Source organism: Trichomonas vaginalis, chromosome V, assembly GCF_026262505.1.
Source record: "Trichomonas vaginalis G3 chromosome V, whole genome shotgun sequence".
Classification (NCBI taxonomy): domain Eukaryota; phylum Parabasalia; order Trichomonadida; family Trichomonadidae; genus Trichomonas; species Trichomonas vaginalis.
In genome coordinates this window covers 185,537-202,705 of record NC_067207.1, presented here as the reverse complement: position 1 = coordinate 202,705, position 17,169 = coordinate 185,537, and the positions used below count along the sequence as shown (strand labels likewise).

The window sequence follows — 17,169 nt, the reverse complement described above, 5'->3', positions numbered from 1 at the left end:
AAGTTCTAGCATGAACCAAAAAAAGGTAATTAATAACATTATATTTTATTACACATATAAAATCAATCAATCAATTAATGAGATATTGATTGCATTCTAAATCTTGTTAGCGATGCAAAGACAACAATTAGTGTTGTCATTGATGGCTCCTTATCAGATTTATTTTCGATGTATGGAGATATTGATTTGGATGATAATATTTTCTTTTCTGTTCTGAGTTGATGAATCTTTCTCAAACATTTTGTTCCATTTGTGTCATTTAATATCGCATCTTCGAGTGTTCTCTTCATTATATCTGTATTCTTTGGAATTCCTCTATCTGATATCTGCATGAACAAAGATCTTGCCCATCCTTCCCAACTCTTTAAATCTTCACGAAGCAAAACGATATTCTTTTCTGTTTCGTTCAATTTTGATAGTTTTGTTTTATACATTTCAATCTCTTTGATTCTGTCTTGAATATCTCTTTCGCATTGTTCAATCTTTTTCTCAAATTTAAATACATGAGAAAGAATTGAATCTTGAGGAAGAATCTTGCAATGTATTTTAACTTGTTTTGCGTCATTTGAAATTGATAAATCGCTATCTGTTGTTGAAATCTTTCTGTTTATTTGTTCAATCAAATCGAAAACATCGACTTTTGCCGGATTCTCTGTTGAGTTTAGAATTGACATCAATTCTTTCTTTATCTGATTCTGTTTCTCTGTTAAGTTATTAATCTCTGAAGACAATTGAGATTTGATTGATTGAATAACAATATTTGTTTTGGTTTCCCTGTTATTCAGATCAACTTTATGCGTTTCTTCTTGTTGTTGAAGTTTTAATCGAAGAGATTTCTCACTTAACGTGATCTTTGTGTTTGCTTCAACTAAACACTTCTTTTGCTCAATGAGTTTATCAATTGTTTCTTGAAGTGATTTCTGGACATTCTTTTCAATAACAATGTCGTTTTGAAGTTTACCAATTTGCAATAAATAATCTGATTTTGATGTTTCGATCTCGCTTTCAAGATCTTTGATTCTCTTGTATAATTTAGCTTGAATTCGTTGTAATTTGTCATGAAGATTTTCTTTAGATACTTTCAAAGAAATGACTTGATTAGAATAATTTTCGATATCATTGTTCAACAACTTGTTTTGAGACTTCATTTCTTCTAATTCGTTATTCAGATATTTGTTTTCTTCTGCAAGAAGCTCGACTTGAGATTCAACTGTTTTGTTCTTTTCTTTTTCTGTTTGGAGTTCTGATTCAAGTGATGTTAAATTCTTTGATGTCTTACGCATAATTTTGTTCATGTTGCTCTTCATTTCTTTAATTGTTTCTGTCAATTCTTCATTCTTCTTAGACAATTCTGAGATTTGATCATTCGCTGCTTCGTTGTCAATTTTATGGTTAGTAATGTGTTCTTGTGATTTCTCTTGGATGTTATTGAGTTCTATCTCAAGATTTCTGATTTTGTTGTTGAGCTCATTGTTCTTCTTCTGTAATTCTTCATTCTTCTCCTTTTCTTGTTCATATTCATCATGGTAATCTTTTTCATTTTGAGTATTTTGTTTGACTTCAACTGGTTTGACCTCTTTCTCTTCATTTAGTTTGTTCTTGAGTTGTCTGTTCTCTTCGTTAAGCTTACGGATTGTTGATGACTGGTTTTGAAGATTTTCTGCACATTTGACAATTTCTGACATGTCAGAAATCTTCTCACAAATTTGTTTGTTGACAAGACAAACAACTGCAAACAGAACAAAGAGAGTTCTTACTTGTCCATTGTTCATTATTGACTTGTCGCCGTACTTGAATAACTCATTAAGCTGTAATTTGACACTAGAAAATGCGTCTGGTGAAAACATTGTTAATTGTTGAGGTAATTCTTTGATATCTAAACCATACATCTTCTCATCAATGAACTTTTCGATTCTTGTGCATTCACAAAGTAATCTAGATCTGACTTTTTCGTCTCTGACTAAGATTTCATCTGAAAATTTTTCACCATACAAGATCCATCTCATTGTATCTTCAAGACGACCAAGTATTTGTGCATATACTTCTGTATCACTCTTTTGAGACTTATTACTGCTTGGAGAAGCTGTTTTCTTGGACTTTGAAAGTTCATTTGCAACTCTTACGATTTCTTCTATGAAATCACTAGGTCCTTTGAGCTTTTCATGGTTAAGCATACTTCTTACGTCTTCACAGATCTTTCCATCGAGATCTTTCGCTAGATTATTTAGTTCATTATTTGAATTACTTAGTTTCACTTCGAGATCAGTAAGTTTTTCTTTGAGTGTATTGTTTGTAGATATAAGTTCTTGCGATCTTTGCTCTGATTCACTAATAATTTGATCATAACGATGGAATAATTTAAGGATCGATTCTCTTTGTTTAGAAAGAGCAGTAATTTCCTTATTTTGTTCTTCTATCATATCTTCTAACATCTCTGGAGCTGAAGTTTCTTGATTTTGAGGAACTACCGGTGTTGTGATAAGATTGATTTGTAATTTTAAGTGTTCAATAGTAGATTCGAGTCTATTTATCTTGTATGTTGCTTCTTCGGTAATCTTGCTCTGTTCATTTGCTTGTTTTTTAGCATTTTCAGCATCTCGTTGTGCAGTTGATAACTGAATTTCTAAATCTTCGATGTTGCTCTTTGATCTTTTGAGCTTTTGGGTAAGTAATTTAATGTTGGATTCATATTTTCTACTTATGCGCTCTGTCAACGTTTGAAGTTCTTGTTTTGTTGAATTATATTCGTTGATAAAGAGTTCAAACACTTGATCTGCTTGTTGCACTGATTGAACTGGTTGTAGAAATCTCTGTGAAATGATTTCAAATAACTGAGAGGCCTCATCTTTAGGATTATTTCCTCTCATTGTTATAAATTTTTAAACGTTCACCAAAAATTGATATCAATCTGAAACAAAATTCATATACCTATAAGTCCACTGGAATGAATAAAGATCAAAAATTACCTTAAAATTACAATGATTGGTAAATTTAGAATTGGAAAATAGTGATTATCTAAGATATGCAGGATTCTGAATAGCCATGTAACGACTATAGGATAAATGTCTTATGTTGAAGATTGTTATGTTAGATCAATGAATGGAAATAGGATCAAAATTTTTTCCGTTTCAGTAAATAATTTAATTCAAATTTTCAGATAATACGTCAAAATTATTAAACTATTGAAAACGAACAAAGTGAACTTCCTCGCCATAAATTTTTGATATTTTTTTTATGTGGAGCGAGATTTATTCACCAGAGAATGATCCTGATGCTCCAATAATCAATCAGAAGTATTACAATCAGCTTGGGTGTCTTCTTGATCAAGCAAAATCTAACAATAATCCATTCGGAAAAGTTTTCTGTTTCTCTGGCCATGCAGGAGTAGGAAAAACGACAATACTTAAGAGATTATGCGCAGAAGAATCAATTCAATATCTGCAATTTGCTCCAGAAGATGCAGAATTTTATGATTCAAATTCAAATAATTTTTCATTAACAGAAATACTTGAAAACTTTCTCATGAGAGCCTCATTGTCAAAACAAAACTCGAGATTAGTCGTTATTGATGGAATAGAGATACCAGATAACGAATATTTCAAATTTATTAAAATTTTAAGGAAATCTAAAGTACTAATTGCATGGATACTACCATCATCATTAATAAAAGATCCTCATATACCGTTTCCCATACAATACTTCAACGAACCTCAGTATTCCGGAATAAATAAAATTTTGAAGTACATTTCAGAGAAAAATCAAATAGATATCAGCACAAAAGACCTCATGAACATTGTTAGAACCTCAAATGGTGATATTCGTACTGCAATTAACTCATTACAATTTGGAAATTTTATTTTCACAGACTTTCCATCGAATTTTAGGGAAATCGCAGCACATATCATAAAAGGAGACACAAGGGAAGTAAACTATAAAGCTCTCGAGTACGTTCATGGTATTTTACCCCAATCAAACGAAGATTTTCTTGGATTGGTGAATTCGATTGAATATTTCTCTGTTTACGACGTTTTTCTTGAAGAAGAGAAACAACTTCAGACATCTCTTGCATTGTCATTAGCAGGAGAAATGAAGAAACCAAGGTTTTCTCCCGTTTTGAGCATTGAAGAGCAAATGTGTCGAAATTTGAAATCAATTCCTCCTCCAGAGTTAGAGGAAGAAGAACTAGATGAAAGAGAGATAATGGAGCTGAGAGAATCACTGGAATTGATGGAGTTCGACCCAATTGAAGAAGAAGAAAATGATTTTTAACTTTTGTTTGTTTATAAACTGTTAAATTATTATTATAGATTATATTTATTTAATAATACATAGGTGTTTAAAAACTATTGTTCAATGAACTTTGCAAAATAGATAATACATATGAAGAAAATTTTGTTTTTTCTTTCTCAATTTTGAAAGGCCTCTCAATTTGTGGTTAATTATTTTATATTGTCTACAATCTCATTATCTAAGAAGCATAAGAGGAAATTTATTTTTTCATTATGACTCATTTCATACGAAAGTATATAATTAGCATATTAACTCTGAATAAAAATAAATAAATTTCCACGAAAAATGAAAATTTATATTCAATAAGGATTTAGGTGAATAAATATATCTCATGTTTCAATATATTAAGTCTCTAGAATTCACTCTCCCAAAATAGTGAGAAATTCTCGTTTTAAAAGCTGAGTTGGAGACAAAGTTAGTTAAGATGAATTAGGAATGACTACAGAATCAAAATATATTACAAAATTATTATTAGAACAAATTAGTTACTAAAAGTAGCAGGATTGGACAGTCAAATTGAGGATTAAACATAATATTGTTATTGAAATTTAAGAATTATGAAGTTTGATTAAGCATATAGTTGTTCAAGCAGAAGTCCTTTTAACTTTATGATGGTTTCAGTTGAAATCTTTATATCTTATCATTCAATTGTTGAGCTTGAAGAAACTTCGTTATTTTTTATAACGAATAATTTTTTACCGATGTCGTCGAGATCTAAAAAGAGCAAGTCGACGGCTCGTTCAGATAAGAAGCCAGATGAAAGCAATCTTACACAAGTAACTGATGCACAACCGATGACTGAGCCTCCAAAAGAAGGAGAAAAACCACCAGAAGGAGAACAAAAGGCGCCATCTGAAAAGAAGCCGAAATCAAGGAAAAAGAAATTAACAGCAAAGGAAAGGAAGCGCCTGAAACTCGAACAGCTTGAAAGAGAAAGACAACAGCAATTAGCAGAAAAAGCTAATCGTGAAGCTGAAGAAAGACGTAAGCGTGAACGCGAAATGGCACTTGCTGGTCAACAAAGATTACAAAATGAAGAAACTCAGCTTAAAGAATTCCGTGAAGCTCGTATTCTTAATAATGCAACAATTAGAGCTGACGCAGCTAAACAAACTGATTGGGAAACATATCTTCAATGCGATCATTCAACTAATCCTCTTGATAAAGCTGATGTCAATTCGTTCATTACTTTATGGCGTGAAGCTGAAGATACAAATATGCCTGTATTATTCGAACATATTGCCACTGTTGTCAAACTTATCAATCAATTAACAAACTTACGTTATACTGCTGAGGTTGCTGCTATCAATGAAGACGTAACTCGCTTCTCTGAGCATATAAACGATATTAGATCCATAATTTCACAAAAAATTGAACTTTTAACACAACATCATCTCATGTTTAGCGATAAATATACCGGTGCTAAGAGCGAAGTTCTCTTAAATGCAGAATCTTCCGGATATCAATACGGATTATGGGTAAATCTTGCAAAGAATCCACGTATTAAGGATGTAGAGTTCAATGGCGTTAGCGTTGAAATTTCTAAACCAGTTGCTATGGCTTCTCTTGCAATCAGAATCAAAATTACTCCATCTGTCACTGAATATCCGAAATATTCACTTCTTTCACCATTAATGTCATGCGAATTCTTCCAACTACCATCACCACCTAAACGTGTTACAACTTACGTGCTCAGACAAAGCTCTGCAAGATCATTAATTCCAATTTCATATCCTCTCAAGAGCAACAACTCTCCACAACCTCCTCTCGTATTCAAGATGAAGATAGATACCTCAAGATTACCAGAAAATACAGATTCAGTCACTGTTGTCAAAATTGATGACATAGAAAACACCCAAAACTTAATTTCAGACGTTAAACTTGATCTAGAGACATCCACTGTTACTTTCTCCTGCAAGACAACAGGTATTTTCGCTTTGGCCGTTCCAAAATACAATCAATTTCCGTTTAGCTTCTGGGAAGTCAACAGTCCTGTAGCGGATACCGTTGAACTCTTTGTCAGGACCAATATTACGGAGCTAGCCATTACAATTGACAAGAATGGATTATGTTCATCGGATTCTCCAGTCCAATTCTCAGGTATCAGTGCCGCAGCAGCCTTGGATATACTCAGGGACCACGGATTCAACTTAAACGCTCCGGTAGATATCTCAGAAATCAATGATCAGAGAGTTCATGGAAAACCACCGGCTTTAGAAGAAGTTTTCTCACAGGGAATTGCAGATACTGCCACGGGATTTCGTATTAGAGCATCCTGCAAGAACAGCCAAGTCTCTAGAGGAGAACATGAAGATCCAAGAATTATTATTTTGGCAAGAGAGATCGTTAACTTCGGAGAACCAATCACCGAAGATGAGGCAGTCGAAGAAGAAGAGGAAGAAGAGCAGAAAGATCCGGAAATCAAAGTTGGAGAAAATTCTGCTCCACAAAACATTTCTTCGCCTCCACAGCAGCAACAACCGAATGCAGAAACAGCATCTCAGAGTACCAAGAAGCAAGAAAAGCAAACAAGATGGAGATGTATCCAAGGAACAGAAAAAATCATTTTCGAGTCAAGAAATACTGAAAATGAAGAGCAGACAGATATAGAAATGCTTCCGAATACAGCTTTCCATCAACACGTAATGCCAATGCTCATGGATATCGCATCTGAAGACGTAAAGACAAGAGTACTCAAAGCTTCTGGTTTTATTGCTGAGACACTCAAATATTTGCTTTCTAAGCTAAGATTATTCTCTACTACAATCTAATTTTTTAAATTATCTTGTTATTGTATTTCAAAATCATTAAAAACTTAAAAATAAGATCATATTATCATTGTTTCTTTGAACTGCTTCATCCTAATTTATCAAGATCTAAATCCTATTCAAGAATTGGAATCTAATTACAGTTAAAAATGTTGGTTGTGAGTTTATTACAACGAATTCATGCCTCAATCTATTAGGCTTATTGAAATCATTAATGAGGGAAGATTGAAATTTTCTGAAATTTTTGTTAGTTTCATTTAATGTAACATATAAGATTCACTATTGCATGGCTACATTTTGATTACATATTTACTAAGCTTCACGCCTGTATAAAGACAATATAAACATGTAAAAAATTTATCAAATATTGAAAAAAGTGACATGAAATTTTAAACCCGTTTTTTTATACAAATGAAAAGAAGGGGTTCAACAAACAGGTTTAATTTAGAAGAGACGAAACCACAGAGTCCAATGGGAACTTTAAATAGTGACAATAGGCCAAGAAGTTTTTATGAAGGCCGAATTCAAATTGATCCAAAATCAAAAAACATAATTGATACAGCTCAGACGAAATTACAAGAAAGACTTGACTTGATATCAGCCAAATTAAATAGAGCTAAGGCTACTCAGTTAAATGACGATGATTTAGAGAATGAAGACATTTTAAACAACTTCAAACTATCAGGCAAAGTTCAATTTTACGATGAAAACTGGAAGGAAACACTCGAAAAAGCCAAAACAGAGAAAGATTTCAATACAGTTTTGGCTTCATTCGTTCAAAATTTTACGGAAATCAATGCTCAAAAGGTTGATTTGACAGAATTACCTCCAAAATCAGATCGTCAGTACGTGGACTCTCTTATTGAACTCTTTTCTAAAAACATCTCAGAGATGTACAAGAAATCTGTAAATCAGTCGTACTCGCAACTCAGAGACCAAATACAGCAAGCAGAATTCAACCTTGATGTCGTATCCCAGCAATTTGAACAAAATATTGATACTTTGCGCAAAGATTTAACAAGATTCAAGAAACAGCTCTCCGCTCAGGCAGACACTCAATACAAGAAAGAGCAGAAAGTTAAGGAACTAAAGCTCAAACTCCAGCATAATACTCAAGAAATCCCTCAATACTTCCCTCTCATGGTTCCTTTGACAGAGCCAAGACGGCCTGCAATTGTTCGTGATAAGTACAGACCAAAAACGCATACGGCACTGCCTTCTCTCCCAAGTATTCACGCACAACTCGTATCTCACAAATTTGCTAAAGATCTTCCACCTCCATCAAATGACGGTGCTGAAACATGGAGTGACTGGGATGATATGCAAATGTTTGACCATTCAGTACCTTTTGCTCAATAATTTATAATATTATTTTTTTTAATTGTTAATAAATGTTTGTTTCAATATCATTATATAATATACATATTTTAAAAAATATTATTAGGTTATATGTAAATTTGGCATGTGAAATACTTAATTTAAAAAATTATCTGTAAAAACAAGGAATAAGACTTAAAAGATGAAAACACTTAGTTTGGTGATAAATAAAGTCTCCATTGGTGACTGAGTTTTCTGGTGCATAAAAGATTTTCTCAATAGAGATGTAATTGATGACATCGATTGTAATTTCATCTGTTATTTCACTTGAATTAAAGAAATGAACATAAACTGAACTTTCACCAAAAAATTCTTTGCATGAGGCAGATAAAAGTGTTTCACTTGAAACATACAAATGACTTGCATTTTGGAATGTTTTAATCGATGGACTTTGAATGGTAAAATTGCCTGGAATATAAATATTCGTTAGATTTGAAACATTTAGAAATGGGGTGTTTCCAATTGATATTTCATTCGAATTGTTTATGAATGTGATGCTTTTTAAAGATGTGCACAATTCAAATGCTTTGGCTCCAATATATGATATATTCCATGGTAAAGTAATGCTTGTCAATGATCTGCATTCTTGGAATGCTCCATCTCCAATTTTTGTAACATTTTCTGGGATATTAATATTTTTTAAATTTTTGCATAACCTGAATGCATAAGTATCAATAATTGTCACACTCTCTGGGATTTTGATACTTTTTAATAATGTGCAGCGGTAAAATGTACTTGGGTTAATAGACATTAGTTTCCCTTTGATTTCAATATTCGATAATGCTTGACAAAAAAAGAATGCTGCGCCCCCGATTTCTGTTACATTTTCAGGAATTATGATACTTCGTAAAAATACACAATTCCCAAAAGCAAAATAACCAATTTTTGTAACCCTATTTGCTATAATTACATTTGTTAAGTAGGTGCAGCTTTCAAAAGCATATCTTCCGATCTCAATAACTTTTTCAGGGATTTCGATACTTGCTAATGATACACAGCCACGAAATGCACTACCTCCGATATAAATAATTTCATTAGGAAGTTGAATCGATATGATATATCCACAAAATCGAAAGCATTTTTCACCTATTTTTGATATGTGTGGTGGAAGTATTATTGATCTTAATCGACAACTTTCAAAAACCGACTCATTAAGATAATTAAGATTTTTGCATTCGCTAAGATTTACCGATTCTAGAATTGTATCATAAAAGCTATACAAGCCAATACTTACAACTTGACTATTTTCGGCAAATTGTAATGTTTTGATTGAACTTTTGCAATTTCGAAATGCATAGTTTTCACTGCTTTCTCCGAATATTTCTGTAACTGATTGAGGTATAAAAACATTTGAATCGATATTACTTGAACATTCAACAAGAACTTGTTCAGATTCATCTCGATATATAAGAGAGTTTGTACTAGAGCTTTCATGAAATAGAATCCAAAGCAAGTTTGTGCAATATTATATGACGTGATCCATTAACTTTAGTATGCATTAGTTATTAAAATATTTAAAATATTGATTATTGAAGCGGCATGAAGCTGCGATTAATCCGTGTATGAGTGAACATTTGTTGTATGGAGAAAATGATCTTCAAATGGTATCTGGTGAACTTGGATTTAAATTATGAAAAAAAAATTAATGAATTGTCTTGGTTATTTGTATGGAACTGCATAATACTACGTATTGTTGGTCTATTCCTTTCATTTTTCTTGGTTAATGGGCAATGAATTTGATAAACAAAATGATATCACGAATTTCTTTGATGTTATTATAAAATTTGCACAAATTTTGAAGCCTATTTCCATTAATGCAAGCGTATGTCCAAATTAAATATATTTGAGGTTAAAAAAAACTCATATCGACAATTTTTGATTTATTCAGCTGGGAAATATTTGATATAAATGAAATTCATTATCAAATAAGCTCTAGCACTTTAATATTTTGCAATACCTTCCTTTCCGTATTCTGCAATAAACTAGACATTGTTATGAATTGTAATTTTATCTCCGATAAATCTATTTTGGCATTTTGGGGATTTGTTTCCTGTACTATGCCAGCAATCACATTATAAGCAAATAATATGTGAAAATGTCTTTTTTGAATGGACTTTATTATATGAAAATGTCAATAAATTAAAAGAATCCAGCATGAGGTTTGTTAAATCAATTAACTGAAGAAAGTATATTCATTATGTGAAATGGTCCAGTTTTTCCACAATACATATTTTGAGTTGATTTCGGAAATATTTTTTCAATAACAATGAAGTCAACAACATCATATGAGATAAAATCTGAAATATTATTCATATCTAAGAAGTGAACAATGAATCGCTTTGGAACAAAAATAATGTTTTCTAGTAAAAAATAAATGACTTCTTTCTGGAAAATAAACAAAATTTGGATAGGCAAAGAAGCTTCCTTGAATAAAACTATGCGGAGCAGTAGAAATCGATGTAAATGGATTGCCCTCAAAGTTAATATATATCATTTAAATTATGCTGAAAGGTATTATATTTTAAATTTGTGCAAAACATAAAAACTCCTTGTTCGATCTCATTTACATGTCCAGGGATAATAATACTAGTTAATGAAAAACAGGACTCAAATACTCCAAGTCCTAAATAAGCTACGTTTTATGTGATTTTAAAACTTGCTGAAGAAATGCAATTTTGAAATGCATGATAATGAATCTTCGTAACACTTTCGGATATAATTTGGAAAATTAAAAGAAGTAATATTTGTATGAGCAAAACAACTTTCATCCATATTCTCTAATCTAGAACTAGGAGTAATATTGATTGTCAACAATCCACTTATATAAAATGCTCCATTCATATTAACTAAAGAATCTGGTATTTTAAAAGAATTTAGAATTGTAGTATTGAAAAAGCATTAATTTTTATTTCTTATTATATTTAGAGGTAATATAACTGATTGTAAATTTGTACATTCGTTGAATACATAACTATCTAGTAATGTAAGTTTTGTGCATTCGTTAAGATTTACTGTCACTAAATTTGTTGGATAATAACCATAACTTGAAATATTAATAACTTGGCAACCTAGTTCAAATCTAAGGGAGGTAATTTGTGTTTTACAACTTTTGAATGCATAATTGTCTTGATCATAACTAAATATTTCAATTACAGCTTGTGGAATGATAATTTCATCATTGCATTCTGATGAACAACCAATAAGAGTTTGATTTGTATTATCTTGATATACCAGAGAATCACTACAAGTAACCTTTGCAAGAAGAATGCAAAACAATTCTGATTACAAACGTGAATTATCAAGCTATTAATATTTAAGGATGAATTGAAATAAATTCTCTCTAAGAAATCGAATTATTGAATATTATTTTCTGTAAACCAAGTAAACTTTCATGAATTGATTCTTTAAACTTATTTCACCCATTCCAGAGAAATAAGATATTACCACTTGAGTGCAATCTGCGTGTTGTACAAATGATTCTAATTGCATTTATAAAACTGAAGATTTCTGATTTTGAATGATCAGAAATTTTTGATAGTTTTGAAATAATTCTTTGAAAAATTTCTATGGATTAATTGAATGGAATACCAAGATTTCAATTATTTTAAATTCATTTGTGCTATCTCTAACGTCAAATTAAATTTATGGTAAGGTATGTATGGGATTATAATACAAATATCTTGAACCATTTCAATAGATTCAATTTGGAAACATTTCAAAAGCTTATTATAATAGTTTTGCGTATTTTGTATCAATGAGTTTTTTGTATTAATATTTTCTCTGGGTCATAATCAAATTTTGACCAGAATCAAAAATAAAGTATATTCCATCGATTGTACTTCATTTTGAACAATTTTGTAGATTGATAATGAGAGAAAGCATTAGAAAATGTTTGTTTTTACTTTATTCATGATATTTATTCATAATTTAATCTCAATTGCATTGTTATGTTTAACTTGCGAAATATAGGTACCTCCTTGTGTATAACGGTCAATTTTTGATATTTAATTATTTCAAAATATCTAAAAATAAAAATAAAAATGAGGCATAATATCTATTGTCATACTTGATATACTCTTAGTGATTTGTTGAAATATAATACACATATGATTCTCCTTAAAATTCATTTAATAGATTCCCTTTTTTCTCTAATTCTTTCATCTTATTTAAAAGATTTGAATACGATGCAAAAATATATTTCCAATATCCAATCAAAACGAATGGTGAAATTCAAACAATAAGAGAAAAAAAATATCAGTGAAACATTTAAATCAAATAATCACATAGAAATAATTTCCTATGATATTAAAAAGTATATTTCAGATTTTCAATAGCGACTATTCTTTTCAAAATTCAAAGGGTAAAAATTTTTGTTTTTTCTGTCAAAAAAATTTTGTGACTATTTTTTTTTCCGAAAATTTTTTAAACAAACCAGTAATAGGCCATAATATAAGTCGTAATTTTTTATTAATTTGCTTTTTGGTCGGGATAAATTTTGAGAAACTCTTTTTTGTGATTGGATAAAATCACTTCATTTTTCGGAAAGGGTAGAAGAATAATGAACAAATACAATTGGGGAATATTCGAAGATACTGATCACATGCTCCACCTTTGTGTTATTGCAAACAAAACAGAGCAAGTTGCAAAATTGATTGATGAAGGAGCAGATCTTGAAGAATACAATGCATATGGAAATACTCCATTAGGTGCAGCTGCAATATTTGGCAGTGTAGACTGTGCTAGAATTCTTCTAGAAAAAGGAGCAAAGATCAATACGGTAGAACCGCTTTGTATTGGGCTGTTGATAAGGAAGAAGTTGGTATGGTTAAGTTTTTACTAGAGAACGGCGCAGATCCTAATAAGAAGGATCATGATAAATGCGTTCCTCTCGTAGAAGCAGCCAAAAACGGAAACTATGAAATTGCCGAGCTTTTGGTAGACAAAGGAGCTAACATCAACTACTATGTTCCCAACAAGAAAACTGCATTAAATATGGCCTTCTGGCAGAAAAATAAAGAGATTGCCAGAATGTTTGTTAATCGCGGTGCAGATGTCAACTTGGCTATATCAAATGGAGAAACACCATTGATGACAGCTATTGCCAGAAAATACTTTGACATTGCTGAAGAAATGATTAAAAAAGGCGCAAATCTCGAGGCAAAGGATAAAGATGGCGATAATGCATTAGCATTCTGCACCATAAACAACGATGAGGAAGGTTTGACTTTCTTGATCAAACATGGTGCCAATGTCAATGCATAAGTCAGCAATGGAGATACGCCATTATTAATAGCTTATAAGAAGGGCTTTGGCAGAATTGCTGCTATACTTCTTTTAAACGATGCTGATATGACTATTGAAAATGATCAAGGTCACTCAATCATTCTATATGAACTCTATATGAAGGCGAAACATCCAGCTGCTTATAAGAAATTCTCCAAAGAATTCAACTCAGTATTGAAAAATAACTCAGATGATGATGACAATGATGATGACGACGACAATGACAATGATGACAGCGATGATGACAATGACGATGACGACGACGGTGATGACAATGATGATGATGACGACAATGACGACGAGGATGACAATGATGATGACGACGATGATGGTGGCAATGATGATGACGATGATGATGAAGAAGTAAAGAATAACTCTGATGATGAGTAAGACTGTGATGTTGAAGAAAATAACTTAAAATATGAATAAAATTATATTATTTCTAAATATTTTGCAGAAAAATCATTTTGAAAATTCGGAATTTCTTTTCACTATAATATATTATATTGTATGTGAACATTTCCGTGCAATGGAAGCTTTATGAATAAAATTTACATTTCATGATGCCCATTCTCCACAGATTATTTTGAATGCTGAAAAAATAAAAGTGTTCTAGCATTCTGGTTTCTACTGTCATTGTTTTAAAGCATGACATTTATATCTTTTTCAATCAATATAGTTTCGATGCGATCTTTGAATAAATTATTCTAAAAAATCAAATCCATTAATTAATAACTTAATCCATAGTTTATTATTAGCCAAATGAGTTAACCTCATTAGTTATTTGAAAGGAAAATAAATAAAGCATGAAAATATACAAAAATTCATCTTGGTTTTACGTTTTTGACATGAATTCTAATCACATAGTTTACAGGCTCAAATTCTAATAGATATTAGTCTCAATTTTGTCTTATTTATAAAGATTGATTGGGAATATTCATATTGTTAAGAAATACATTGCTATTTAAGTTGCAAAGTAAGCCCTCAAAGGCCTTACATTTACCAGGCATAGTCAGACTGTTAAAAGAATGATAGGATTTTAGACTTTTTATAAATAAATTATCGTTCCATGACGATTATTTCCAAAAAAACGGGCAATGAGTTCTACTGATCCAATCCTAGTGCTAGATTTTGGATCTGGTTTTGTTAAAGCTGGTTTTGCTGGCAACGATTCGCCATCTCTTGTATTTCCAACAGTTGTCGGCAATCTGAGACACGCAAAACTCGGTCCATCAAACTCAAACGATCCTCTGATCGGTGAATCAGCACTTTCTGGTGCAAATGTTACAGTAAAAAGACCAATCGTTCGTTCTGAAATTCAATCACCAGAAGATTTCTATTCAATTGTTAATTATATTTTCCAAACACTCGAAATTAAAGGAGAAAATAATCACATCTTGATTTCAAGACCATCTGGAGCTAGTACTCAACAGCTTGAGTTAATTACAGAATACTTTATCGAAACATTCCACGTTCCATCAATTGCTTTTATTTCTTCAGCAGCTTTATCACTTCTTTCGACAGGAAGAGCTACAGGTGTTGTTGCTGAGTGTGGGTATAGCATCACAAACGTTGTTCCTATTTTCGAATTCTTTGGATTAGAACATGCAAGAATTACAGCAAATCTTGGTGGTCAAGATGTTGATTTATATCTCAAATCATTACTTAAAAAGATTGGTATGGGTGAAGCAGACAATAATGCAGTTAACGAAGTTAAAGAACAATTATGTTACGTAAAAGCATCAAGTACAGCGAATAACCAACCAGCACCTTACGAACTTCCAAGTGGTACTCGTCTTACAATCGGAGATGAGCGCTTCTTAGGCCCAGAAGTCTTATTTGATCCATCATTGAATTCAATTGACGCTCTTGGTATTAGCAAAGCATTAGAAGTTTCCATTGGAAGATGCGATGAGTTCCTTAAGACAGATTTACTACAGAATGTTGTTATTAGCGGTGGATCCACGATGTTCCCTGGAATTGCAGATAGAATACAAGAAGATCTTACTGGATCTCTCAAGAAGGCAGTGAATATTATCGCTGCGCCAGAAAGAAAACACGGAGCTTGGGTTGGAGGTTCAATTTTCGCTACAACACCGGTATTTGAGCAATTCCAGATTAAGAAGGCTGAGTGGGAGACCCAGAAGGAATTTATCTTCAGACAGAAGTCATTTATGTAAAATAAATTTCCATTTTATATATTTATTTTTTGGCAAATATAAAATTATTCTTTGAGAGCTGTATAATTTGTTTTGGGTATGGGAAACATATCATTAATGAAACAAAATAACTTGAATCAAACTGATAAGGTGAATTGAATTTGAAGAAATTTAATTTTTGATTGTTTTCCTGTTAAATTTATTACATCTACATTTTAATGAAAGCAATATTGAAATGATGTATTGTTTGTTAACAAATTTTTATGATTTTGACAATTCTTTACATGTCAAAATTGCGACGGTTCCAATTATTTTTTATTGATTTCCCAACATCCTTAAAATAAGTTTGTAGATGTGTTTTAAAAAAAAGGTAGTGGGGCTTCCAGGCACTTCGTGCCCTCTAGCCCCGAAGATGTTTAGTATAAATGAAGTTTTTATTCGGAAAATTGTTAGTCTTCTGGTGTGAATTCGGAGGACTCTTCTTCTTCCTCCATTGCTTCTGGGAAGAAGCCTTCTTCTGGGTCGAAAACATTATATAATGTTTCACTTTTCACAAATTATATATGTTTTCATGCTTTGTCACTTTTCTGTCACTTTTCGGGTAAAAACATTTTTATTATTATATATAAATGAATTTTACAAAACCACCGTTACCGTTCTTTGGAAATAAGAGTAGATGTAAAGATATTATATTGAGAGAACTTAAGAAACTACCGAATGGTCTAACATTTGTAGATTTGTTCGGTGGAAGTTTCTATATATCCCATTTATGTCATACCGTATTTCCTGACTCAAAGATTATATGCAATGACTTCGACAACTATATGGACCGTCTCAAACATATACCAGACACAAACAATATATTGAAAGAGTTAAAAGAAAGATACCTATAGGTAAGATGGAACGTATACCATTAGATAAGAAAAATATTGTGAGAGAGGTTTTGAAAAAAGCAGAATATATAGACTGGGATAGTATATCTGCTAGACTATTATATAGTGGTTCTATAAGAGTTCATGACATTGAAACACTTATGTCAAAAGTTTTATATCTTAACTATACAAATGTTTTCAAAGAGGACATAGAAAAATATATTGAGGGTATAGAGTTTGTGAGATGTTATTGGACAGAGTTGTATGAAAAATATAAAGACAAGGAAAATGTTTTCTTTATAGTGGACCCGCCGTTCTATAACACATGGGATTTTCAATACCAAGTAGACTGGACTTTGAGAGACTCTTTAGAAACTTTAGACGTTTTACATAACCATCCATGCTTTTACTTTACATCCG

The 17,169-nt window shown here is 31.6% G+C and overlaps 6 protein-coding genes across 6 annotated transcripts; 5 read left to right on the top strand and 1 right to left on the bottom strand.

Moving 5' to 3' along the window:
- Positions 1-29: 29 nt before the first annotated feature.
- On the bottom strand, positions 30-2,867 carry TVAGG3_0255630 (cilia- and flagella-associated protein 58-related family; the record flags this gene model as incomplete). Its single annotated transcript, XM_001315808.1, has 1 exon — positions 75-2,867. One exon carries the CDS (start codon positions 2,865-2,867, stop codon positions 75-77), a length of 2,793 nt encoding a protein of 930 aa, XP_001315843.1.
- A 367-nt stretch (positions 2,868-3,234) lies between these two features.
- TVAGG3_0255620 (replication factor C / DNA polymerase III gamma-tau subunit family) lies at positions 3,235-4,269 on the top strand (the record flags this gene model as incomplete). The annotated part of the gene is made up of 1 exon (XM_001315807.1): positions 3,235-4,269. One exon carries the CDS (start codon positions 3,235-3,237, stop codon positions 4,267-4,269), a length of 1,035 nt encoding a protein of 344 aa, XP_001315842.1.
- A 715-nt stretch (positions 4,270-4,984) lies between these two features.
- Positions 4,985-7,151, top strand: TVAGG3_0255610 (lung adenoma susceptibility 1-related family; the record flags this gene model as incomplete). Its single annotated transcript, XM_001315806.1, has 1 exon — positions 4,992-7,061. The coding sequence occupies one exon, from the start codon at positions 4,992-4,994 to the stop codon at positions 7,059-7,061; it is 2,070 nt and encodes a 689-aa protein (XP_001315841.1).
- Positions 7,152-7,469: 318 nt separating this feature from the next.
- Positions 7,470-8,417, top strand: TVAGG3_0255600 (uncharacterized protein; the record flags this gene model as incomplete). The annotated part of the gene is made up of 1 exon (XM_001315805.1): positions 7,470-8,417. One exon carries the CDS (start codon positions 7,470-7,472, stop codon positions 8,415-8,417), a length of 948 nt encoding a protein of 315 aa, XP_001315840.1.
- A 4,579-nt stretch (positions 8,418-12,996) lies between these two features.
- TVAGG3_0255590 (Ankyrin repeat family) lies at positions 12,997-14,126 on the top strand (the record flags this gene model as incomplete). The annotated part of the gene is made up of 1 exon (XM_001315804.1): positions 13,257-13,697. The coding sequence occupies one exon, from the start codon at positions 13,257-13,259 to the stop codon at positions 13,695-13,697; it is 441 nt and encodes a 146-aa protein (XP_001315839.1).
- A 676-nt stretch (positions 14,127-14,802) lies between these two features.
- Positions 14,803-15,930, top strand: TVAGG3_0255580 (ATP binding; the record flags this gene model as incomplete). Its single annotated transcript, XM_001315802.1, has 1 exon — positions 14,816-15,898. The coding sequence occupies one exon, from the start codon at positions 14,816-14,818 to the stop codon at positions 15,896-15,898; it is 1,083 nt and encodes a 360-aa protein (XP_001315837.1).
- Between the last annotated feature and the right edge of the window lie 1,239 nt (positions 15,931-17,169).